Here is a 26,618-nt window from a genome sequence, read left to right on the forward strand (position 1 = left end):
AGGTTTTTGTCCAGAACTGGTTTGTCTCCATTCTTGAGGCAATATTTCTCTGAGGACTCTACTTGATGTCTTGTGTTTGAAAACATCTTTCAACTTTGGCTGGTGGGATCAGGAACTATTTCTGGCCATGTGTGAGCTCTAGTGGTTGTTCTGTCTACTTTTTTCTAGAGGTTCTTTCTCTCACCTTGATGGTTTCCTCACAGGAAATGTGCTGATCAGCATTCAGTTAAGGAGATACTCTCTTCACATCTTCCCAGCTCTCCGTTGGTGCAACTCCTTCCCCTCCAATAATTTGGCCTATAAACTTTAGCCACTTTTGCCTTTCTGACCTTTAAATTCTATATCCCTAACTTAATGAGACCAGTGCTGTTTTAGTTCTCTTTCCCGTTGTTGTGGCCTAGTAACTTTCCCTAGGCAGCAGGAGAGAGTGTTTGTAACATTCACTTTATTTGTTTCCCTTTTCTTAGAAAGTATCTCTGCCCTACTCTGCCAGTTGTCAAATGTCTGAAAACCTTTATTTCTTATAAATTGTCCTTTTTTTAAGTTGAGAGGGTAAGTTCAGTCCCTAATATTCTGTCATGGCCGATGAAGGCATCCTTAATATTCTTTCCTAATGAAATTTAATTTTGCCACACAATTTGTTATACTTCTGACACATCGGTAAATTTGTGAATCAGTTCTACAGAATTTAGTTATTTGGCATTATGGTGGTGTGTGGAAAGCTTCAGGTTTGTGAAATGGATGCATACTTAATTAGAAAAATAGGCACTTTGTCAAATTTCTTATGACGCATTCTAAATTTTAATTACTGAAATTATAAATGATTTTAAAATAGTACTATCTGATATAAAGTCTGCTATCTAAACCATTTGATATTTATATTTTGAAATTTATTATTTCTGTGTTGTTATTTTAGTCATAGTTATAAACTGTCAATGGGAAAATAAATCTCAAGTTGCTGGTCATTCTTAGTTATCGTTTCTGATGAATACAGGTGAATTCTGGGATAAAACAGTACTTGAGAATATGAATACACTAACTTGATAAATTGGTCTTTAATGGTTCATATTTTTAGGTTTTATTAATTTTCAAAGCATTGAAAGTAAATTTGAAATCTTTTTCCCCCCTCTAGGCTGAAGGGTATGTGATTGGCAGCTGTATAAAACACATTCCAATCGCAGGACGAGATATAACATATTTTATTCAGCAACTGCTGAGAGATCGAGAAGTAGGAATCCCTCCAGAACAATCCTTGGAAACTGCTAAGGCAGTAAAGGTAAAAAGTGTGATAGAAGTGTAATTTAAAGATTAAAATCACATAACATTAACATGAGAAATTTTTAATTGAAGAACAGTACTTAAAATAATCTTGTTAACCAGTTATAAATTATTACTCTTAAGTATATTTACATTTTCTCTGTATTTCTTGCAAGAAAATTATTATTACGACAGTTTGTCTATCTATTTTCTTCATATTTTATATTTGAGAGGAGTAATATATAAGAACATTTTACCAAATGAGTTCTCCATAAATTTTTGTGATTCTCTTTATTAAAAATAATTATTTCACTGTAAAGTGCTTGCATCTCAGTTTCTTCACTGAATTCTTTATTTTAATTCTAAAAGCTTTTGTCATAAAAATTATTTTGATACAATTGATTCATTGTGCTATAGTATAGAGGCAGTGTTAGCTCAAGTGATAGGGCACATAACATGAAAGCTATCTAAAGTATTTTTTAAATTTTTTCTGCCATGTAAGTATTATATCAATGCTTCATGGAAACTATCAAAATACTTTAGCATCATCTTTCAAACTTATTATTTGCCACATAACCAAAAAATTCCAGTGGGTCTCACATGTTTTGAAAAGTAGAACTGCCCTGGCAAAAGTAACTTTTACTTACTTGTCTCTCTTTGCATGTTTTTTTTTTTTTAATTACTTATACATTTTTAAATTTTTTATTTTTTATTTTTATTGATTTATTTTTTATAGAGATGGGATCTTGTTCTGTTACCCAAGCTAGAGTGCAGTGGCACAATCATGGCTCACTGCAGCCTCAAACTTCTGGGCTCATGTGATCCTCCTGCCTCAGCCTCCTGAGTAGCTAGAACTGCAGGTGCATATCACCATGTCTGGCTAAGTTTTTGTAGAGATGGAGGTCTTGCTATGTTGCCCAGGCTGGTGGTGAACTCCTGACCTTAAGCAATCCTCCTGCCTCAGAATCTCCAAGTGCTGGATGTGAGCCACCGTGTCTGGGCCTCTTTGCATGTTTATGGGATTTTCCTTGCTCGTCAGAGCTTAAGAATGAAAATTTATCAACTACTTCCTAAGTAGTAAATTAGTAAATGACTGCCAAAAGTTACCCCAAGTTGGTGGCATAAGAATTAAATATATAAAAAGTTAATGTGAATACTACTGATTCAACATCTTTGGGAAATCTGTAAAATTAAAGCAAAATGAGAAAACACCAGAGATTTAAATCTATTCCAGAGAAGACTGATGGTCAGTTCTTTGTCATTCCCACTTCCAAGGTTTGGAGAAGACCTCAAATAGTGTAATCAAATGTCTTTTGTTTCCAGTATTTTTTCTCTTTGTGTATTTTGATTATTACTAGTAATATTTGCAACTATCTCGGATGGAGCCTGTGATGTATAAAAATACTGGAAAAGGAAGGTTTTAAAATATATATATATATATATAGGCTGGCAGTTGGGAGTTTATAAATTACAAATATGATGTTACAATCTATAATATATTTTTCAATGCTTTTGATGAAAACTTTTACTTAGGTGTCATATAACCAAATATGCAACAAAATAGAGTAAGTTATATTTTTAGCCTTCTTTTTTTGCTCATTTATTTACTTAGACTGTAATCAATTTTGTTTCAGATATTAAGGATCTAATTAATTTGTGTGGTTATCACAATTATTACTTATTCTTCAGTTCTATATTTTATGTATTCTCCTTACCTAGAGCACAAGATTCATTATTACTGAGACAGAAAATGTTGAATGACATTAATGAACATTTTCAAGAAATAACGCTGAAGTAGAAATCAGCTCTCCAATCTCTCAAATATTGTTTATATTTAAAGTCAGAAAATATGTGTAGGAGATGAGTATGTTTATTTGTACTACACATAGGATAACATCCTAACATAAATTTTACTCCCAGCTTAATTTCCTAATTTTATTTTCTGAAGAGTTTTTTTTTTTATTTGATTCTAGCTTACTGAAAACATGCCATTCTTTTTTACTGTTCCTACAATAAGCAAAAAAAAAGTACTTTTGTTTCTTTGTTTCTCAGGAGCGTTATAGTTATGTCTGCCCAGATTTAGTAAAAGAATTTAACAAATATGATACAGATGGGTCAAAATGGATTAAACAGTATACTGGAATCAATGCTATCTCAAAGAAAGAATTTTCTATCGATGTTGGTTATGAGAGATTTTTGGGACCTGAAATCTTTTTTCATCCAGAGGTAAGTTTTTTTTAACGGAATTGTTTAAAAATATTCAGCAGCAAATATCAATTAATGGATATTCAGGGAGAATTGATCTCAAAAACTTTTATTAGTATACTAAAATAAAACCGTTTGAGTTTTTATAAAAAGTTTTATTAAAAAGTTTTATGAAATTTTTAAAGAAAAAAATTTGCTTTTGTTTAAACAAGCAAAATTGTTGCTATTTTTTGTAGATTTAAAAAACTTTTTTTTTTTTTAATATGGGGGCTTATGTGGGGGGTCATGGGAAGAGGGGAGCCCTTAAATTTTTTTTTCTTTCCTCAGTTGTGGACTCAGGTAAAGTTTTGTAATCATTTAAATAAAATATTTTGGGAAAGGTTATAGAAAGCTCCCCCCTCCCCATTTGTGTAAAATGACCATTATACAAAGAACCTTCAATTGACCATTCAAACATATAACTAGTAGCAAAATAGTCTTCTCTCTGTGAAGTTTTAGCAACATAAAGGCTTTATTAAATTAAATACATGCTTTTAATAATGGAAAATTCTTCTGGTAACTTAGTATCAGAATTGTAACTTTATTAATAGAATCACTAATACTATGTACTTTACTTATTTAATGTTAATAATAGTTATTTTTAAAATTTTGTTTATTCACTCAGCAAATGTTAAATGGTTTGGATTTTCATGATCCCAGCTTAAATTAAACACTGGGTATTCAAAGATGAAAAATCATTTTATCTTGCTCTTATTGAGCTCAAAGAATAAAAGAGATGAATATTTAAACAGGTAGGGTTACAGATGCTTTAATGAGTACGTGTATCTGGTGAGGGCACAGGAACAAAGAGCTTCTAAGTCTGCTTGGGAGAACATCTCAGAGGAGATAATGGTTGAACTGAGACTTAAAGGATGAATGGGTGTTTGTCAGTTGTGTGGTAGGGGAGTATATGTATTTTTGTCAGAAGGTTAGCTAGGCAGAGGTGTTAGACATGAGAGTGCTACATAAAAAAAGTATAAAGGACAGATGGGTAGGAGAGGGATCCAGATGGGTATTCATGGACCAAAGCTTGAAGGGCAGATATGCTATGCAAGGGAGTAGTTAGCTGGAATTTAGCTGGATTCTGTAGTCATGCAAAAATTTTAAGCATAGAAGATATTATTTACCATATTAGAAAGGTTACTCTCACAGCATTGGTTTGGACGGTTGGAACAGAGGTGTGAATTGTGTTGGAAACAGGTGATTTTACTACAGTATTTTAGATGAAGGATGAATAGTATTTGTGGGTCAGTGAGAATGAGGAAGGAGGTGAGAGAAAAATAGAATCAACATAATTAGTAATTACTTAGATATGAGGCGAGTAAGAATATGAGGAATCTGTGATAATTCCCAGGTTTGTAACTTGGGCAGCCCAATGTGCCATCCACTGAGATTTGTAATACTGAAGGGGAGGAGTAGTTAGACACAGATGAGTTTATTATATGCATCTTTTAAAAGGTTCAAAAACAAACACTTGGGTGTTGTAAAGTCATCACCATATGTGGGGCACAAAGGAAGAGGTTGGCTGAGAAGAGGCTGTGGAATAGAAAGATGAAGAATAGGGCGTTCCTCAACACAGACACATTATGGACAGGCTGAGTAAGTGGAACCTGCAAAGAATCCTGAAGATGACAGAGCGGTAGAAGCCAAGCTAAAGGATTATGGTCATAAAATTCAGAGAAGTGAATGTTGCAAGAAGGAAAGGTAAATAGTGCCAGTTGCTGCAGTGAAGTAACATTAGAGGAAACCTTAGAAGTACTTGGAGTTTTTCAGCATCTAGGTTGTCGGTGATCATAGGGGAACAGTTTCAATGGAGTGACACATTAGAGCAGCTTGTTGCCTCAGTGAGAGGTGAAGGTTTGGAAATCAGCAGTGTGGACATTCTGAGAGATGGCTATGAAAGAAAAAGACAGTGGACTAGTAAGAATTCAGTTACGAGAATAAAGCTCAAGATAGTTTTAATTTTTAAGAGGGCTTACTCCCGTGACAAGAGGGAAGGAATTAAGAATAGGTACAGGAAAATGAACTAGGAAGGGCAGAGGCACAGGTAGGTAGTTGAAGAAGTTCATCATCATAGTTCATAGTTTTAATTTTTTTGTGAGGTAGAATCAAGCTTATGTTCTAGGAGAAGGGATTGGAACTAAAATTGAGGGCTTGTGAAGCATAATGACTTCATATTTACTGTTGAGGGGAATTGAGAGGGTGACTAGTGAGCGCTCTACTCAGGGTAGCAGATTAGATACCCAAAACTTTTAGTTGTACAATAGTGTCCCCTCCCCTCCCCCAGACAGGTGTGGGAAAGGAGCAAAAGGTTTTGACAAGGCAGAGATTAAAGTATTGCAGCATAGAGGAGAGAGCAAATCCTGAAAGCCAAATTACCTAGGGATAGTGAGGGACACAGGGATTGGAGATCATGATAAATTGACACATAATAATTGTGAATTGGTAGCAGAAGAGTGAGCATGAGAAGGATAAGGAATTGTGGTCAGACTAGTATACTGGAGTGTGAAGGTTTTTGGTGGTACATTTTCTTTGCAGTTTCTCAAAAAATAAAAAGGATGTATACACACAGCTTTAAAGGTCAGATCTCTGACAGACTTAAAATTAGCAACTCTTCACCCTCCTGCTGCCATTTTGTTCTATAGAGCATCCTTTAGCTCTTAGTTATTGCTCTTGGTATTAACCCCCCAGGTTTCTAAATACTGTGATGGTATTACAGGAACATGGATGAAACTGTTTCTTGGTATGTCACTGTTAGTGGTTTCAGTGCTAACCCCCTTTTAGATTAGTTATTTCTAGACTCTCTTTTCTTCCAGCCTGCACACATGTGAGGTTATTGTTATTAGGTAAATCATTAGTACTGTGATATTTATAGTATTATACCTGAGATTGTTCACTTTTGAGGCAAGTAATGTAATTCTTTTCCTTTAAAATTCAGCTTTTCCAAAACTTTCACCTTCTTTATTCATTTGCTTCATTTTCTTTTTTTTTTTAACTTTAAGTTCAGGGGTACAGGTACAGGTTTGTTATATAGGTAAACTTTTGTCATGGAGGTTGTACAGATTATTTTGTCCCCAAGCATTAAGTCTAGTATCCGTTAGCTATTTAAAAGGGAGAACATGCAGTAATTGGTTTTCTGTTCTTGCATTGGTTTGCTGAGGATAACGGCCCCCAGCTCCATACATGTTCCTGCAAAGAACATGACCTCATTCTTTTTTTTAGCTGCATAGTATTTCATGGTGTGTATGTACCACATTTTCTTTATCCAGTCTACCATTGATGGGCATTTAGGTTGATTCCATGTCTTTACTTTTGTGAAATGCTGCAGTGAACATACGTAGGCATGTGTCTTTATGATAGAACAATTTATACTCCTTTGGGTATGTGGGATTGCTGGGTTGAATATTTATGTTTTAGGTTCATGAGGAATTGCCACACTGTTTTCCACAATGGTTGAACTAATTCACACTTCCACCAACAGAGTATAAGCGTTTCTTTTTCTTTCCAACCTTGCCAGCACCTTTTTTAAAAATTTTATTTTATTTATTTTTAAAAAATATTTTCTCTTTCCTTCATTTTTTAGGAGGGATGTTGTGAGAATAGTTTTTGACTTTTTAATGGCCATTCTGACTGGTATGAGATGGTATCTCATTGTGGTTTTCATTTGCATTTTTCTAATGATCAGTGATGTTGAAATTTTTTTCATATGATTATTGGCCACATATATGTCTTCTTTTGAAAATTGTTCAGGTCCTCTGCCCACTTTTTAATGGGGTTGTTTTTTTCCTTGTAAATTTATTTAAGTTCATTATATATGCTGGATATTAGACCTTTGTCAGATGTGTAATTTGCAAAAATGTTCTCCCATTCTGTAGGTTGTCTGTTTACTCTGCTGATAGTTTCTTTTGCTGTGCAGAAGCTCTTTAGTTTAATTATATCCCATTTGTCATTTTTTGCTTTTGCCACCTTGATCATGGAATCTTTGCCTGTACCCATGTCGAGAATGGTATAATTTGCTTCATTTTGTTCATTCATTCTTTCATTTATTTATTGAGGTTCGAATTAACTTTCTTGTTATACAAGGTCGGGAAGGGAACCGAGGAGGGTGAGTCTCATTCTATTTTGAGGATTTTAACAGTTTCTTTCTTTTTTTTCAAGCCTTGTTTCACCTTTACTTGTATGGTTTGTTACACCTTCAATTCCTGGGACTTCAGAAGGTTCTTGATTGACTTCTTACCAATATGCCCTTTTAGTATCTCTTTTTGCCCTCCAAACAGGATTGAAATATTTTATTCATTGTTTTTTTGCCCCCGTTTCATCCTTGGTCATTTACCTTTCCTTTTAATTCTCTTGCTGTCATTTTAGTGGAGACAGTTTAGTCTCTCCAAGAGATTGGAGAGATAACCACATGTAGCTGGAAGTTAGGACAGATTTTTGTATGGACCGTTTGTATGTGAGTAGATTAATAGAAGTGTGTGAGACCTCATTTCAGTTAAGGCACGTCAATTAATTTGAAATTGAAATCTTAGAGAAAAATATTAAAGCTCCAAGTTGGAGACAGGAATTAGAAAATTGCAGAAGTTCCTAAACAAATGTCCTGTATAAATAGGATTATGACCACAAGATGCGTAATAGCATGGGATATAGGAGATGAGCATTTGAATGGAATATGCTTGACAAATGAGCTTAGCTGATGCCTTGGTTTCTTAAAAACCTTGAAGTAGGCTGGTTGTGGTGGCTCACACCTGTAATCCCAGCACTTTGGGAAGCCAAGGTGGGCGAATCACTCAAGCCCAGGAGTTTAAGACCAGCTTGGGCAACATGGCAAGAGCCCATCTCTACCAAAAAACACAAAAAATTAGCCAGGCGTGTGGTGTGTGCCTGTAGTCCCAGCTACTTGGGAGGCTGAGATGAGAGTATTGCTTGAGCCCAGGAGGTCGAGGCTGCAATGAGCTGGCATTGTACCATTGTATTCCAGTCTGGGCAACAGAGCAAGGCCCTGTCTCATAAATACATAACCCTGAAGCTTTAGATATGTAAATGAAATGTGTTTCATATTGCTTAGGAAAGATATAGTTGGCTGGATGAAAATGTGTCTTTTTTTTGAGACAAAGTCTCGCTCTGTCACCTAGGCTGGAGTGCAGTGGCCGAATCTCAGCTCACTGCAAGCTCCGCCTCCCAGGTCCACGCCATTCTCCTGCCTCAGCCTCCCGAGTAGCTGGGACTACAGGTGCCCGCCACCTCGCCCGGCTAGTTTTTTGTATTTTTTTAGTAGAGACGGGGTTTCACCATGTTCACCAGGATGGTCTCGATCTCCTGACCTCGTGATCCGCCCGTCTCGGCCTCCCAAAGTGCTGGGATTACAGGCTTGAGCCACCGTGCCCGGCGCTGCTGATGTTTCATGTATCATTTTTTCTATTAATTTGAGTAACCTTTATTGTTTGATACACCAATTTTTCTTTGTTAATTTTTTAACTTTAAAACATTTTCTATTGTCTATAGCTTTATGTTCCTTATAAGTAATTTCTTCTATGAGAAACCTGTTTCTCTTTTTAAAAAACCTGTTTTGTTTTCTCTTTTTTTAAAGGCTGTTTTTAAAAATCAGTTATATATATGCACATGGTTTAAAAGTCTTGGTCTATGGATCTTAACAAAAACTAGGAGTACCCTGCGTGTTTCTTTCCCTGTTTTCTATTTCTAGAGATAACAACTTCAAACTCTTCTTAGTTGCTTCTTTTGCTGATTGCCTCCTTAGCTATGTATTGCTTGGTTATATTGCAACTTCAAATTTTTTTTCGGTGTTAGGCGCTTTTTTTGTTTTCTTTTGGAAACAGGGTCTTGCTCTGTCACTCAGTGCAGTGGCTCAGTCATGGCTCACTGCAGCCTCCCCAGGCTCAGGTGATCCTCCCACCTCAGACTCCCAAGTAGCTGGGACTACAGCTATGTGCCACCACTTCCACCTAATTTTTGTATTTTTCGTAGAAACAGGGTTTTACCATGTTGCCCAGGCTAGTCTTGAACTCCTGGGCTGGAGCAATTCACCACCTTGGCCTCCCGAAGTGCTGGGATTATAGGAAGGACTCACTGTGCCCAGCCCTGTGTTAGGCATTGTCTGTCGAATTCCAGCTATGGAAGAGAAAGATTTTTTTTTTAATCCTCCTTCTATCATCACAGACAGAACCTTTCTATTCCCTTTTCATCTCATTTGTTACATTGTAATTTCAAGTAGGTTGAAATTCAGTGCTTATGTTTTTGTGACGGCAAGTTTTGTTCATATCTGAGCCATGTAGTTAACCGTGAAATCTTTTCCCTTCCTATAAGTAACTGTTTTCCATGAAGTTATTAATAATCTGTTTGCTTAGTGCTAAAATAATACCATTCATTCACCTCCAAATTCTCTTCAGTAGTTATATAAATCTCTTCTCAGGAGATTCAGATGTACAGGGTTTATTCATCAGTTTAATTTTCTGAAGTGTCTGTTCCATCCCAGTCTGAACTTGCTTCTTTTCTGTACCCAGTATAGAGTGGCCGTATTCCTTTAATATCATTCTAGGGATTCCCTTTCCCTCTCTCCTGTTGGATCTCTTTTTCCTGTATCCTATGTCTTTTTCACTCCTACTGTCCAGTTCTTTATTTTGGTGATCATCTGCCAATAGAGTTCCTTTTAGGGTATACGAGAGAGGAAAATGTCGAGACCTTATGTTTCTGAAGTGTATTCATTTTATCTTCACGCTTGTTGATAGTTTGGTTATAGAATTCTAGATTGGAAATAATTTTCCTTCAGCATTTTGAAGCCGTTGCTTAATTACTTTCCATTATAACATGAAGTTAATAAAAGCTGATTTATATGTATAGGACCTGTTTTTTTTTTTTCCTGTACAGATGCTTATAGGATCTTCCCTTTGTCCCCTAGCATTTCTGGTTTTTTGTTTGTTTGTTTGTTTTTGTCTTTTTGTTTTAATCTGTAGGTTATTTCTTCAACTTTACCTAGTGAGTTTTCTATTGGAGTTTTAAAATTTCTGGCAACATTTTTAATTCTCAAGAGCTTCCCCCACCCCTACTTTTGAATATTCTTTTTTAAATGCTATCTTTTTCCTATTTCATTGTTGTCTATCTTCTGGCTCTTTAAGGATATTAATCATAGGATTGTTTTTTGTTTTGTTTTTATTTTTTAGTTTTCTTCTTTCTAAAGTCTCTTCCAAGTTGCTTAGTCTGTTTCGAGTTGGTTTTTCTCTGTTTCGATTGCTATGTTTTTCCTGCTAGAGACTTTTGCAGACTAGTCATTTAAGAAGGGGACACTAGGCTGGGCGCAGTAGCTCAGGCCTGTAATCCCAGCACTTTGGGTGGGTGAATCACCTGAGGTCAGGAGTTAGAGACCAGCCTGGCCAGTTAGAGACCAGCCTGGCCAATATGGCAAAACGCCATCTCTACTAAAAATACAAAAAATTAGTTGGGCGTGGTGGCGGGCGCTTGTAATTCCAGCTACTCAGGAGGCTGAGGCAGAAGAATCGCTTGAACCTGGATCACGCCATTGCTCTCCAGCCTGGGCAACAAGAAGGAAACTCCACTTGAGGGGAAAAAAAAAGGTGGGGAGGAGTCACTAAAAACCTGATTGGATGTCTGAGTTTTGTGGGTGGGGCTTGTTGACTGTGGCCTTTTCTTTGGGGGAATGCCATATATGTGTTACTTTAAGTCTTTTTAGCTATTTCCCAGAGAAGACTCCTGGCTGCTGGTTAAAGGCTGGCAGCGAAGTGAGAAGAGACTTTGCAGGTTGCCTACCTTCATGTAAAACTCCCCTTTTAGTACTTTCTGCTGTGTATTCCAGTCCTGGAAACTCTTTTCTTCAGTGTAGAGAATAGGATTCACCACTTTTTTCTTTGGATGAGGAGGCGGCATTTGATGCTTCTTTGGAGAGGATCTAGAGCTTTAACAGCTTCTTAGAGAGACTTTCAACCCGTCCTTCTTCCTGGCCTCTTTCCACCTCAATTCAAAGCTACCCGGCTCAGCCAGTTCTTTGAGGGATGTGGAGAGGGAATTTTTGGTATAAAATAGCTTGGTTCTTGTTTTTTACTGATGACTTATTAAGTGTTTTGAAGGTTTGCAACGTCTTGTCCATCTGCTTTCCAGCTTACCAAATTTGTTGCTGGTTTTGCTTTGCTCTCAATACTTTTATTTTTCCTTTAAAAAATAGGCCGGGTGCGGTGGCTCACGCCTATAATCCCAGCAGTTTGGGAGGCCGAGGCGGGTGAATCAGGAGCTCAGGAGTTCGAGACCAGCCTGACCAACATGGTGAAACCCTGTCTCTACTAAAAATACAAAAAAAAAAAAGAAAAAATTAGCCGGGCATGGTGGCATGTGCCTGTATTCCCAGCTGCTCAGGAGGCTGAGGCAGGAGAATCGCTTGGATCCAGGAGGCGGAGATTGCAGTGAGCGGAGATGGTGCCACTGAACTCCAGCCTGGTGACAGAGTGAGACTCCGTCTCAAAAAAAGAAAGAGAAAAAAAAATTCTCTTTACTGGTATTTTGAGTAGTGTTTTGGAAGAGAACAAAATTAGATACCTATGTTTATTTACTTCACTATGTTTTCTCAAAATAGACCTGATTTTTGTATTTTATAAAGTGTGTCATACACACCCTTTGTGTGTGTGTGTGTGTGTGTGTGATTTTAGATGGATACTTCTGTGTCCTAGTTCCTCTGTCATTTGAAGGATTCACTTGGTTTTTTGTTTCAGCTAGATGAAAGTGTAGGCATCTGAACTGTCCAGTACTTCAGCCCTGAGGATAAAATGTATGAAAGAATAAGGAAATTTATTTTTGTAGTTCTGTAAGCTCATCACAAATACTAGAAATAGCTGTTTTTAGAAGGAGTGGGTTTGGCATTTGGATTTTGTTTTTAAAAGGAAATTTTTTGTTTTTTTTAACAAAATCATCCTAAGGTTTTAAAACTTGTGTAATAAGTTTCCAGGTATAGGAAAGATTTGGACTGCTGTGTTTATTTGGGTATATTTGGTACTTCCTGTATTTTTTGGAGAAGGGTAAAGATATTCTTTCCTTGACAGTCTCTTCTAATGTTCTCGGCATCAGTAGTCTTAAGACTTGACCAGGGAGCAGTTAGAGGCAGAACTGACTCTTTTGCTGACAGTAAAAGAAAAGGCCTGAAAAATAGTATGAGGGACCCTAGGTTGAATCTGTTAGTATTAAAGCATTGAATACTCTTAACAATTTATTATCACCTTTTAAATTTGTTAATTCTTTTTCTTCTTCATTTATGTACTAAATAGTCATTGCTTGCTGCTTTACTCTATATTTTACCAGTTCTCACTTGGGGTTCTGTTGTCCAGTAGTTCCTATACTTTTTTCAAATATATACTCAAGTCAGACTTCATTTTTTTAAAATAAATTAGCATTTCTGTGTGTGGATCTAGGGTATCTTAATATTTAAAGGTTCTCTATTTTTCTTCTGTGCATTCTTTTTTTGTTGTTTGTTTGAGATGGAGTCTTGCTCTGTTACCCAGCTGGAGTGGAGTGGCTTGATCTCGGCTCACTGCAACCTCCCCCTCCTGGGTTCAAGTGATTATCCTGCATAAGCCTCCCAAGTAGCTGTAGTTACTGCGCCTGACCTCTTATGTGCGTTCTTGATTAAAAACTACTATAAAAAGGGCACAGGGCCTGGCGCGGCAGCTCACGCCTGTAATCCCAGCACTTTGGGAGGCCGAGGTGGGTGGATCACGAGGTCAGGAGATCGAGATCAGCCTGGCCAAAATGGTAAAACCCCATCTCTACTAAAAATACAAAAATTAGTTGGACATGATGGCAAGCACCTATAATCCCAGGTAGTCGGGAAGCTAAGGCAGGAGAATCACTTGAAAACCCGGGAGGCGGAGGTTGCAGTGAGCCGAGATGGTGCCACTGCACTCCAACCTGGGTGACAGAGCGAGACTCCATCTTAAAAAAAAAAAAAAGAAAAACAAAAGAGGGGGGCACAGAGATATAGCATAGTACTGAATAATCCTATTTGTTCCTTTTACTTGAGCATGATATAGCAGATAAACTATCTTACAGGTAGGAAAAGGACTATGGGAAGGTTAACGTGTGTGTGTGTTATTGTTTTAGGCAAATACTGAAGAGCACAGCCGACAAAGGACGATGTAAAAATTTGCAAGTTCTGTGTTAGTAATTTGATAACACTTTTAAAAATGAGTATTATGGAACACATTTTTGTCGGGTCGTTAATACTCTCTGTACAGATTTTGGAGAAGTAAATCTTTTCTTTATAGTTAGAGCAAATGATAGGTTCTCAGGTTAAAGTGTCACTTTGGGATCATAAAAATACAGTGTTTTGAGAACTGAAGGCTCTTTAGAAGATTTCACAGTCTGAAACTGAAAATGGTTGTTGAAGATCATGGATGTGTTCATGGAAAATAAAATTTTTAGGATTCTGATTCTGCTGCTCACTCCACTTAATCAGTAACTAAGTCATTTTCTGCCAGCACATGAGCTTGTCTTTAAATTACTTATAGAGCCAGCTGAGTTGAGCTCTATTCTGTTTTCCTTGACAGATAAAATTTACCCTAGCCTGTAGGTTGGGTTCTAAAGGCTCAATATGAGCCACATTTTCATACCCAGTGTGTATTCCTCTTAGAGTTCCTTATGTACACTCCTCAGCATGCTTCAAAAAGATAGATTTTGACTGCCAGGTTCTTTTATTATAATAAAGGTCAGTAGAATCTTAGTGATGTTTTACGTGATCTAAATTAAAAGATTTTGTATTAGTATGTGTCACTTCGATAACATTAAATCTCTTTTCATTGTATGCACAACCTGTAAATAATTTAAAACTAATCTTAAAAACTGGAAAAAGGCTGGGCGTGGTGGCTCACACTTATAATCCCAGCACTTGGGGAGGCCGAGGCAGGCGGATCAGTTGAGGTCAGGAGTTCAAGATCAGCCTGGCCAACATGGATGGTGAAACTCTGTCTCTACTAAAAATACAGAAATTAGCTGGGCATGGTGGCGGGCGCCTGTAATCCCAGCTACTTGGGAGGCTGAGGTAGGAGAATTGCTTGAACCCGGGAGGCAGAGGTTGCAGTGAGCAAAGATTGTGCCACTGCACTCCAGCTTGGGCGACAGAGCGAGACTCGGTTTCAAAAAAAAAAAAAAAACCTGGAAAAAAATTGACACATGCCTAATAATTATCAATACAGTTACAGACTCAGTTTAATAAATAAAGGAATATTATCTCTCAATTAGTGTAACCTAATTATAAAAATGAGTAGCTGAGGAGATAAACAGTACTTGTTTGTTTTTGACTAATTAGAGCTAGATTTTGATTATTTATTTAGAGACAGAGTCTCTCTCTGTCTCCCAGGCTGGAGTGCAGTGAGATAACTTGGTATAACCTTGAACTCATAGGTCAAGCAGTCCTCCTTCCTCAGCCTCTCAAGTAGCTGAAACTACAGGTGTGTGCCACCGTGCCTAGCTAGTTTTTAATTTTTTTGTAGGGACGGTCTCACTATGTTGCCAGGCTGGTGTCAAACTCTGGGCCTCAAGCAATCGTCCTGCCTTGACCTCCCAAAGCACTGGGATTATAGGTGTGAGCCTCCATGCCCAGCATCAAGTTGTTGTTGTTGTTTTTTTAAGTTTTTAAAAAAGTGTATCATTCTTTAGTGCCAGCTGTTTGGAAATAGTAAGTTTATTTTGACTGTGGTATATCATCGTTTGAATATACAGCTGATGTTATTCAAAGTAGATGTACCAAAAAGTTCTTGAGAGCACTGAATTAGTGAACATTGAGCTGTTGCTCCTAGGGGAAATACAGTGTTAGGTTTCTTTGAGCCTCTGGTAACATTTTTGTTATCCCATTAATGTGTACCCTTGTTTCATGTGTGTTTCTTTTTAAAGGCACTGCATTTAGTATATTATTTTAGTATATTCATTTATATTCAATAGCACTAGAACACATGTCTGAACAAAGCTATCTAACTTGGCTTTTTCTCTGTAAGACACGTCACAGCCTCCTGTGTTTAGTAGCCAGCACTTCAGCAGTGTGCTTGGGGGCCGTTTTAAATAATGAAATCACTAACAAAAATATGAAAACTATGTCACTAAATAGAACTGTGAAAAGGACACTTGTTTATAGGATGAGAGCTGAAACTAGAAAGCAGAGTATCATCTTGTTCAACCTCAACTGGGAATGTGCACATCAGTGGACTCAAATTTTTGTTGCTCTGCACATGTGCATGTCCATGAATAACCATATTTTGATTTTGGGGGTTATAAATATGTTTTAGCGAGCAGGTAAATTCACAAATACCGAATCATGAATAATGAGGTTAGACTACATTTATGTATTTCATCCCCTGTTGATGGACTTACAGGTTTTTCCCCTTAGAAACAAGGCTATAGTAAATATGCATATGTAACAGCATACATGTTTGGGGAGTTTCTTCAGGGTTTGTTCTAAGAAGTGGAGTTACTAGTATGTGTATTTAAAATTTTGTTAGCTATTTGTATTAGTCTGTTTTCATACTGCTGATAAAGACATACCTGAGACTGGGCAATTTATAAAAGAAAGAGGTTTAATTGGACCTACGGTTCCAGTGGCTGGGGAGACCTCACAATCATGGCAGAAAGCAAGGAGGAGCAAGTCCTGTCTTACATGATGGCAGCAGCCAAAGAGAGAATGAGGAAGACGCAAAAGCAGAAACCCCTGATGAAACCGTCATATCTTGTGCAGCTTGTTCACTCCACGAGAATAATATGGGGGAAACCATCCTCATGATTCAGTTATCTCCCACCAGGTCCCTCCCACAACACATGGAGATTATGGGAGTACAATTAAAGATGAGATTTGGGTGGGGACACACAGCCAGACCATGTCACTATTTTATTGTTGCCAAATTATTCTCCAGAGTGGTTACATCAGTGTATACTCTCACAAGCGTTATATGAAAGTTTCTATTTACCCAGATTTTTGCCAGCTCGTAGTATATGTATGACTTTACATGTTTGCTATTCTGATAGTTATAAAATGGTATATATCATCATAATTTTGAGTTTTCTCTGATTTCAGTGTCTTCAATTTGAATCTGTTAGAGACCAGTATTAATAGTTTCTAAAAGGCCTTTTGTTTTTGAACTGAAAACTTTAACCTTTTATTGTGATATTTGTCAGTAGTGATATGATCTCTACTATATATCCAACTTATTTTTCAGTTTGCTAATCCAGACTTTACACAGCCTATCTCAGAAGTTGTAGATGAAGTAATTCAGAATTGTCCTATTGATGTCAGGCGTCCTCTCTACAAGGTATTTATAGCAAAATTGTTATTCAAGGTCTAACTTTAAAGAAACTTTTATGTAGTCTGTCCATTTTTTGATATTAAACACCTCTCATAAAAAGGATATAATAGCATTTCAGTACCATGTACCTTTAAACTTTTCTTTTTAAATATTTATATTTATTTTCTCTCCACTAGAATATTGTCCTCTCTGGAGGTTCAACCATGTTCAGGGACTTTGGACGTCGCTTGCAAAGAGATTTGAAAAGAACTGTAGATGCCCGGCTGAAATTAAGTGAGGAATTGAGTGGCGGTAGATTGAAGGTTGGTTTTTTTGATTATTGGTGAGAAAGTTGAGGGTGCCTTCCTTGATTGGGATGAGAAATATTTGCCAACATTCCCTCTGATTTAGGAAAATAAAGAGGAACCTGTCAGGTATTCTGTCAGGTTAATGTTATAGATTTATGTCTATGATATTCTGGATCATTTGATTCTTTTAGGATATTGTCTGTATTTCTGGAAAATAATTCTTAGTAATACCTGTGGAAAGACTTTTTTTTTCTATACCTCTCTCATAGATAATTAATATAGTAGATTTCTTTGCATACACCAACAATAAAATTAATTTTGGATCCACAAAATTTTATATACTATAGAAGGACAACAAAGCTGAGTTGAGATTGACACCATTGTTGAGTAGTCAAGCCTGCTCTCAAAAACTGACTTTAGCTACCACATAACAACCTCAAAGTGTGCAATCAAATTGGTGGTTTAACAAAGTAACTTTTATATTACATGTCCTGGACCTTTAGGCTTGAGGTAAAAAAATCAAAATTAATTTAAAATTCTCAGATGTCTGCTTTCTATATTTAGAGATAGATTTTTCATTTTTTTTCATCCTTGTTAAATATTGAAGCAGAACATTGATTTAGAGGATAAGTTGCTAAATAAAATACCTTCTGCTTGGAAAATTACCAAGAATGAGCACTTTATCTGAGACTTCCACAATCATTCAGAATTACTTAAAAGTAAAGCACAACATTCTAGGGTTTGCTGATTGTTGAGAAGTTGCATGATGGCTGACTCTTTTCAGCACCTATATTTTGATTATCTTAAGTAAACCTAGCCATAGGAATGCAGTAAAAAGTGTATGTTTTGGGTAGAAGGCAAAATATTGAACTCTGTCTCTATAATGTCATGACTTCATCCTTAAGGAAGTCTACTCAATAAACTTTTAAAATGTTGCCTTTGCTTTTGCATCCCCTTCCCAACCAACCAAACCACCAGCCCACCCACCCATTCATCCATTCATCTGTCCATCCATCTATTCTCCGTATCCACATACCTATCTACCCTACCTTCTACCTAAAAAAGAAGTCATTAGGTTTTGCGAGTATAGTTTTAAATTCTCTGTACTGAGAATCCTACTAATCACATTGATTATGTGAATGAACGTAGTGCATATTCCGGTTTTTTTTTGTTAGAGTACTTAAGAAATTGACATTGATTGTCCTAATGGTGTGGTTATGGATGTATTAAGTAGCCGTTTAGCTTTTAATAACTCATTACAGATATATAAGTAAAAAACAATGCTGTATGTTTTTGAGTACAGTATTTTAATAAAGTAAGATTGTTTAACATTTTTAAGCTCTTTTTACACTTGTAAATAAGAAATAAATTTACCCAGTGGTCAGTACTGTATCGACATATCGAAAGAAACAGGTTGGGTATCCCTTTTTTGAATTGCTTCGTACCAGAAGTGTTTCAGGTTTTGAGTTTTTCTGGATTTTGGAGTATTTGCATTATATACTGGTTCAGCATCCTTAATCCAAAAATCTGAAATCGTGAGCATTTCCTTTGAGCATCATGTTGGTGCTCAAAAAGTTTTTGGATCTTGAAGCATTTTGGATTTTCAGACTTGGGATGTTCATCATGTATACGAAAAACCTTTTGTTCTGAAGGACTGCCTTCTCACCTTAATTTTTCTTGCTAGTAACTTTTATAGGTCTTAATAGCATGTGTTCATATATCTATCTATTTCTGGCTTCATTCTCCTTCAGTCTGTAATTTTTAATGGCAACCAAACAGCTTTGAAAAAAGCCATATCATTCTGTTACTATAAATATGTGTGTGTACACACACACTGAATTGTAGATATGATGGTTCATTATCCCCGATCATTTTAGTATATTTCTAAAATCAAGAACATATTACAGTTGTCAAAATCATGAACATAACCTTGATCCAGTGTTATCTAGTTACAGAACTGATTCTAATTTTACCAGTTGTTTCACTAATGTCCCTTATAACAGAAGGAAAACAAAATACCTTTTTTCCCCCCTTATCCAGGATCCAGTCAAGGATTGCATGTTTCATTTACTTACTGTGTTACTTCAGTCTGTTACATACTCAATGTTTTTTGTCTTTCTTGAATGAATGTAACATTTTTGAAGAGTACAGTCATTTATTTTGTAGCATATCCTTCAGCTTGGGTTTAATATTTCTGCTTGACTAGGTTCAGATTATGTACTTTTGGCAGTGATGCCACAGAATTGATGTTGTATAATTTTTAGTGCATTGTATCAGTAGACACATGATAGAATTTGTCCTGTGTGTGGATTTTGAGCATTTGGTTGAAGTTGTGTCCGCCAGGTTTCTTCACTATAAAGTTATTTTGTTTTCCTTTATATTTAATAAGAATCTTATGAGGAGACACCTTCAGACTATACTGTTGCTCATTAAAGTTTCAGTCACTAGTTTTTAGCATCCATTGTGATTCTTTCCTAAAACAGTTTTTGCTGTGGTAGTCGCTAAATGGCGTTTTGCAAATTCCGTCATTCCTTGTATGTTTTTAAGTCTTGTTTTACTATAAGGAAGAGTTTTTCCTTCTCCCACATTCATTTATTCTTTTAGTAATATCTATATGAACTCCTGATTTCTCATTTTGTGGTCTGTATCTTTAATATCACTGTGATATCATAATACCAATAATACCACTCATCATTAATTTTAATGCCACATTTATTATTTTTTTTCCCCAGATTTGACCAGTGGGAGTTATTCAAATGGCTCTTAGATTTTTTTTTTTTTTGGATGCAGCCACATCTTTTTTTGCCTACTTCTGTACTTCCTGGCACAGCAAGGTGTTTCAGGCTGATCTTGTACTTTCTCTTTCTGGCCCTGGAATCAGCCTTTTTCCCCCCTTTTCTTTCTTCAAGACATCTTTGTCTTGTTCCTTTTAGTGGAGAACATTGCTAAGAAACCAAGCTTTGTGCTCATTGCTGCTGGGGTATCATGGAGTCTAGGACTTCTCAGTGATTAGAGTTAGGGGGGTGTGTGTGTGTCTCTACATCTATATCTAATTCTCTACATAAATTAAAAACCATGAATTGTTACGGATGTCTCCAGTTGTAGAGGGTTCACTCTAATTTTCTGCCCTTCCGTATTGTAATGCCCTTCTGTGACAGTGAGAAGCCTGGCTCCTGTTATCTATATAATATATTTATGTTTTTGCTTAATCCCTGAATATGTATATAATAGTTTCAGAATTGTTAATCCATACCACTGTGAAAAATAGACCCAAAACTAGAGTTCAGTATTTGCTTATATTTTATCTTTAGCCTGAAGGCTTATAAGATGCAAAATACTGTGTTCACAAGTTGCTTGGGTTAGTCCCTTTCCTCACCTTAGTATGCTTATGTTTGAAAAAAGTACAATTAGTTTAATTTGCTGTTGCTGTACTTTGTTTTGCCCCCACCTCCCCATTCTTTTAAGGTGTTATTTTTAAATATGTAAAACACTAACATTTAGGTTCTTCAAGTCAGAACTGTATAAAACGTGTGCTCATTGATGTTTTCCTTCCATTTGTTCTGCTCTGTTCCCTCCCAATCTCTTCCACAGTGTTCCCAATTCCTTCCCTCTCAGACAGGCAGTCTCAGTTGTTTCTGGTTTGTAAGATACCACTTGAATTAGTACAAATATTATTTTTGTATATGTACATTTAAGGTTAAATGACACAGAAATTGTTATTTGTATTTACTATGAAGATGATCTTACTATGTCTTTCTTAGCCAAAACCTATTGATGTACAAGTCATTACACACCACATGCAGCGATACGCAGTTTGGTTTGGAGGATCAATGCTGGCTTCCACGGTGAGTGTGATGAAGCTTACTTTTATTTTATTTTATCATTACTGTTTTCTTATTTTATTTATTTATTTATTTATTTATTTATCTATCTATTTATTTATTTTTGAGATGGAGTTTCGCTCTCGTCACCCAGGCTGGAGTGCAATGGCATGATCTTGGCCCACTGCAACCTCTGCCTCCTGGGTTCAAGTGATTCTCCTGTCTCAGCCTCCCAAGTAGCTGGGACTACAGGCGTGTGCCACCACACCTGGCTAATTTTGCATTTTTAGTAGAGACTGGGTTTCACCATGTTGGCTAGGTTACTCTCGAACTCCTGACCTTGGGTGATCCACCCACCTTGGCCTCCCAAATCATTGGGATTACAGGCGTGAGCCACTGCTCCCGGCCTTTATTATTATTTTTTTATTGAGATGAGGTCTTACTATGTTGCCCAGGCTGGTCTCAAACTCCTGGGCTCAAGTGATCCTTGCACCTCAACCTCCGAAAGAGCGCTGAGTTTATAGGTGTGAGCTACTGCCCCGGCTGAAGCTTATGTTTAAATTTATACATTTTTTTTTTTTTTAAGATAGAAGAGTCTATCTGTACTTAGTGAAGAACAAAGCAAATTCCTTTAAATTTTATCTAAAAATAATAAGAAACTTTGTCTATATGTATTTGTAGTATTTTAAAAATTGGAAGTAATTTAAATTTAATTGGAAGTCATTTTAATTTAATTTTTTTTTTTTTTTTTTTAGCTTGCTAGCCATTGTTTTAGAGTGACCATTTTATACTCTGTTTTAAAGTTTATCTGTAGGGAAAGTTCTATTAAAACTGGTAATTTAGTCATCAGAAGGTCCTTGTTTGTTCTGTTTAAGTATTTAAAAACATTAAGGTAAAAGTTAAGTTTCATTGCATAGAAAGTGTGATGTTCTCCACTGAGTAAAGGGAATTGTTCTAAATCCTGTCCCCAAATTAAAATGTCTTTAAAGCCCCCTTAAAAGGTGTTCTAGTGTTCTAATACCGTTAACCTAGGAAGTACTGGTGTTTTGTTCTGGTAGTGCATGGAATATTAAAATGAAGAAGCTTTTATCTGAATTATTGAATAACTGTACAATTTTGGATTTAAAACCATTTCCAAAATAGGAGGTGAAAGTTATTTTCTTCCTCAATTTTAGTCTTCTTCAGTTGGGCATTATAACCTAGTTGAGTTTGTGACTTTGCCTTGAGAAATGAGGTAACACAGCATGGAACAGTCTATCTTTTCCAGACCTCGAGTGAGGAAGGCAAATGATCTAGACATTTCTTAGAACTAGACGAAAAATGGTCATAACGTGACTAGGAGTAGTTTATCTGTAGTTAGGCAAATGCTGCTTCTTTACATTATTGGTGCAGTGAAAGCGTGGGAAAGTCTCAACAGAAGAGACTAGACATTTGAGAACCTTCCATTCTTCAAAATTTCAGAATCCTCGCAGCAGGTGTGTGAGACAAGGATAGGGGGACAGGAGTTAATTGCTCTTTTGGAGTTCTGATAAAGATTTATAGTTGGTTGTAAGTCATGGCTGCTAGAATTTCTAAGCTTTCATGCCATGAATGGACTAATAATAAACATTTTAGACTTAACATCTATTTTAAAGCATCACTCTTAAAATTTATTTCAGTATACTTTGAAGATGGTAGATTTTTGACCTTTATAAAAATATACATTTTTTGTTTTCAGCCTGAGTTCTACCAAGTATGCCACACCAAAAAGGACTATGAAGAAATTGGACCTAGCATTTGTCGTCACAATCCAGTGTTTGGAGTCATGTCGTAAAATTGACTTCATAGTTATTGGGGTTAGGGAGGTGGGGAAGAGATAATCTTTCTGATTACCTGTTTTGTCTGGATGGCTGGTTTTGAGGTTTTAAACCTGACTTGAAATAGTAACACCAAACATGATTATACAGGAATATTTTAATAAGTGTATCAACATGCAAATGTAGAAGAGAGCGAAAGTGATTGTGTTTTTCTTTAGATTGAATATTTGAATCTTATGTGTAACAAAAAGAAGTGGGTTTTAGTTCTTTCTGTGCCCTGATATTTTGTATATTAATGAATTATCCAAGATTTGATGGGATTTATCAGTGTGTAGATAGCTCTATAATGCTTGAATTGTACACTTCTAAGTGTGCAGTGCAAGAGCTTGTTTATATTTCATACTTTTTATACTTTGAGGAAAAAAAGTCAAAGAAAAATTGTATTTGAGGGAAAAAACCATGACCAAGTAAAGGATAAATTCAAAAAATAGCCTCATGAGACTTGGCATACACACTCATGGGATTCCAGTTATTATGGAGTGCTTCCATCCCTCTCCACCCCTTCCCCCGAAAAGGTTTTCTTTGCAAGTGCTTTTGGAACTAAGAGCTAGTATCTTGGATTAACTGATGCCTGCTAGTGCTTTCTGATTACTCGCATTCTGTTTCTTGCTTTAAAAGAAGAGTAAAGACAAGAGTGTTGGACCAGTATTGCAGTTCTGTAGTGTTGTTTCTTATAAAACAACAACAACAACAATAATTTATCAAAATTGGCGTATTTAAAGCCTAACAACATTCTAATAAAGGCACAAATTTCTTTTTAATACTTGTTTCAGGCTCTTTAATCTCTTTATAAGTTAACTAATAAATCTATTTTCTTCAAACTTCTGCAATAGTTCTTTAAAATCACAACAGTTGTTAGCAAGCTGACTTTTTTAATGTGCTCAATACAAATACTTGTGAACTTTTAATATGTTGAGTGCTTTCATTTTGATAACTGGATCTCCATTTGATATTTTCATTTGTATAACTCATTTGCAGTCTGAAAATTTTTTTTAGTGCCAGTCCCTGAACATACCATTGAAAGTTAATTTTCTTTGCATTTTAAAATATCTGGATTATGAAGAAAAAGTGATGAAAATAAATTAAAACTGAATTACCTTTTCTAATGTTTTTTTTTTTAAAGTAATGTAATTCTACTTTGTTTTTATGTATGTGATATGATATCTGTTTCTGTTGAGATTTGGGAGTTATTGAAATCTCTGTAATGTGTATGGTAGAAAATTTCTTGTGACCTTAAAATTTTACCAGTTATTTATAGAAAGATAAAATGGGAAATGTTTCATAGGCTTTTTACTAGCAATTGTCAGTGAACACTTGAACTCCATTATTCATGAAAATAACACGTTAGGATTAGAATACTTCTATTCAAAAATGAAATAATATAAAGTGTTTAGTTTTTTGTTTTTACTATGAAGGTATAATTAGGGAGTAAACTTCAGTTTTTGTTTAGAGTAGATCTGAATATTTAAAATCTTATAATCATTTTTGTGAATCTTCCTTCTTTGAGTATGGAATTGTAAAAGACAAACTATATATCCTATAGTAGTATCATCGTCAATATCAAAGGTCTCCTTTTTTTTTTAACTGGAAAAAGTATTCCACAAACATTATAAAAATACTATTCAAACAGTACCAAAGAGTAGATTAGCAAAAGTAAGTTTTTTTCCCCTAGCCTGTCTCATTTTTACATCATTACACAGACTACTTGGAATGTCTTAGATGTCCTTGTATTGTAATTTTCTGTGTAGATAGAAATAAATGTAGCTTTCTTATTTTACACAAATAGGAACTTACTGTATATACTGTTCTGCACTTTGCTTTATTAAAGATCTTTTGATAAAGAACTATATTGATAAGCAGTAAAGATGTCTTGCTGCTGGCCCAATAGAATATTGTTAGCATTGTCATAAATGTCTTTTCCACCGGCGATGGTTGGGTAGTAAGTGAATAAGCTAGAAAGACATATTTATAAAGCTGTTTGATGATAATCTCAGGCATATTTATACAGAGATGTTCTTAACTGTTTGCTACAAAAACATGAAGGTCAAAAACTTTCTTTAAGCTTACACTTATTTGGGGAGACAAAACTCCAGCCTTTCTTGTGTATTTCCTGATATCCCTTTTGCTCTACTTTTGGAGGAGTGAACCCTAATAGGATGGTAACAGCATTCTTGTTTCTTTATATCTCTCCCCTGTGATTGTATATCGTTTTTTCAACTTAAAGCAACTTCAGTTGGAAATATGTAGAGGTTGACCAAGGTGAACTAAAATGTCCGTAACACTGATTAGATATCAAGCAACATGAGCACGGTACATTGGAAAAGCACCAACTGAAGCTAGTGATTGAATTTTTAATTCTGTTTCTGATAATTGATGATATAGCTCCTCGAAATTTGTTTTTTGTTAAAACTTGGAAAATATATTTTTATTATTTTGGACAAATTATTTGAACTCTCTGGACCTTAATTCAATTTATGTATAAGGTAAAGGCATTATGCTGGATTATCCTGCAATTTCTTTGAGTTGTTAGAATATAATGTAGCTTAATAATAGCAATATTAGCAGTGTAGTAGATTCAGACTGCAAAACCTAGCCTTTTCCATTAATTCATTTGTAGTAGTAAAGGTGTTATCTGATTTATCCTTTTTAATAGGCAGTGCTTTGATCAAGTGGGAAATAGTAATGGACAAATAAAATCAATGGTCATTATCTTAACTTGATGCCTGCTTTTCAAAAAGTGAGCAATTTTCATGTCTTAACCCTTAGACATTAATTCATGGCACCTACTATAAGTACTCACCCTCTTCTTACCTATCTTCTTTTCTGTAAGAGATAAAGTGGTTATTCAGACTCCCAATACAACTTTTTGCTTTATATTCACAGCTACTTAAAGATCAAAATAACTATTCTTGCAGGTATTTCTAGGAATATATTTAGAAATAATATGAAATACAGGGATAATAGGCCAATTATGATCTTTATTCTTAATTTCTACAGAAAAGTACTGGAAAATATATTTATAGAAACTTCTTTCAGATACTAGAATGTTTATAAAATTATTGAGGAGATTATTTGTGTTGTAAAAAACTTATTTGCACCATAAAGAATGTTTTTGTTCCCTTCATTCAGGGCTAGTCTGTCAGTAGTGAAGTCCAGTCTTTCCCCCCTTCTCTTACCAGCTCAACCTTGATTCCTGTGACCCATTCTTTCTGAACTTTCATAGTTCATAGTCACTAGGCCTGAGTACCTTGGACAGCCCTCTGAAGTCTCTCTGTTAGCACCCAGATTTCCAACTCAGGTTAATTGGTACTAATTCTGTTAGCTGGTATAAATAATCCAAAGTCTATGCAAACTCTGGGAGCAAAATGTTCTACTCAGTTTGGAATCCTGTGCCTTAAAATACATTTCGTTGTAACAGCACCTTGTATATATAGTTGGCCAAAGACAGAGTTGTTACAAGTTATGTGGGACTTTCATAGCAAATCTGGACAGTAAATACTTGGTTCCTATATTAGGTCTATATCCTGAATTGACCTTTAGCAAGAATCTTTGGATCTGCTGGAGGGCTGGCATGGCTTTTGGACTTCAGTGAAAAAGAATTTCTGCTACTCATTGTTGATAATGCTTCAATACTGTATAAATGTTTATCCTTTTCCACATAATTTGTTTTCTATTATATGAGAACTTTTATTATAATTTACCTTGGTCGTGGTAGACTTTTAACAAAAATAAATTAAAATACGTGTTCATCTGAGGTATTCTCCGTGCTATAACCCACTTTAGCTGATGCATTTGGAGCTTGGGTGCTGAAATTAAATATAACCTATTTGAGTTAAGGATTTATTACTAGTG

General features: G+C 35.8%; 1 protein-coding gene across 2 annotated transcripts in view; it reads left to right on the forward strand.

Moving 5' to 3' along the window:
- ACTR3 (actin related protein 3) overlaps positions 1–24,611 on the forward strand; it is a 74,686-nt gene extending 50,075 nt beyond the window's left edge. For both annotated transcript variants that reach the window (XM_010353561.2, XM_030916826.1), the window contains 6 exons: positions 1,133–1,276; positions 3,310–3,483; positions 16,716–16,808; positions 16,979–17,104; positions 20,851–20,934; positions 22,628–24,611. In XM_010353561.2, the coding sequence (XP_010351863.1) occupies positions 1,133–1,276; positions 3,310–3,483; positions 16,716–16,808; positions 16,979–17,104; positions 20,851–20,934; positions 22,628–22,723 (717 nt within the window). In that variant the 3' untranslated portion in view covers positions 22,724–24,611. The remainder of the gene's footprint in view (positions 1–1,132; positions 1,277–3,309; positions 3,484–16,715; positions 16,809–16,978; positions 17,105–20,850; positions 20,935–22,627) is intronic.
- Positions 24,612–26,618: the final 2,007 nt, after the last annotated feature.

This window comes from Rhinopithecus roxellana, chromosome 14 (assembly GCF_007565055.1).
Source record: "Rhinopithecus roxellana isolate Shanxi Qingling chromosome 14, ASM756505v1, whole genome shotgun sequence".
NCBI classification, from domain to species: Eukaryota; Metazoa; Chordata; class Mammalia; order Primates; family Cercopithecidae; genus Rhinopithecus; species Rhinopithecus roxellana.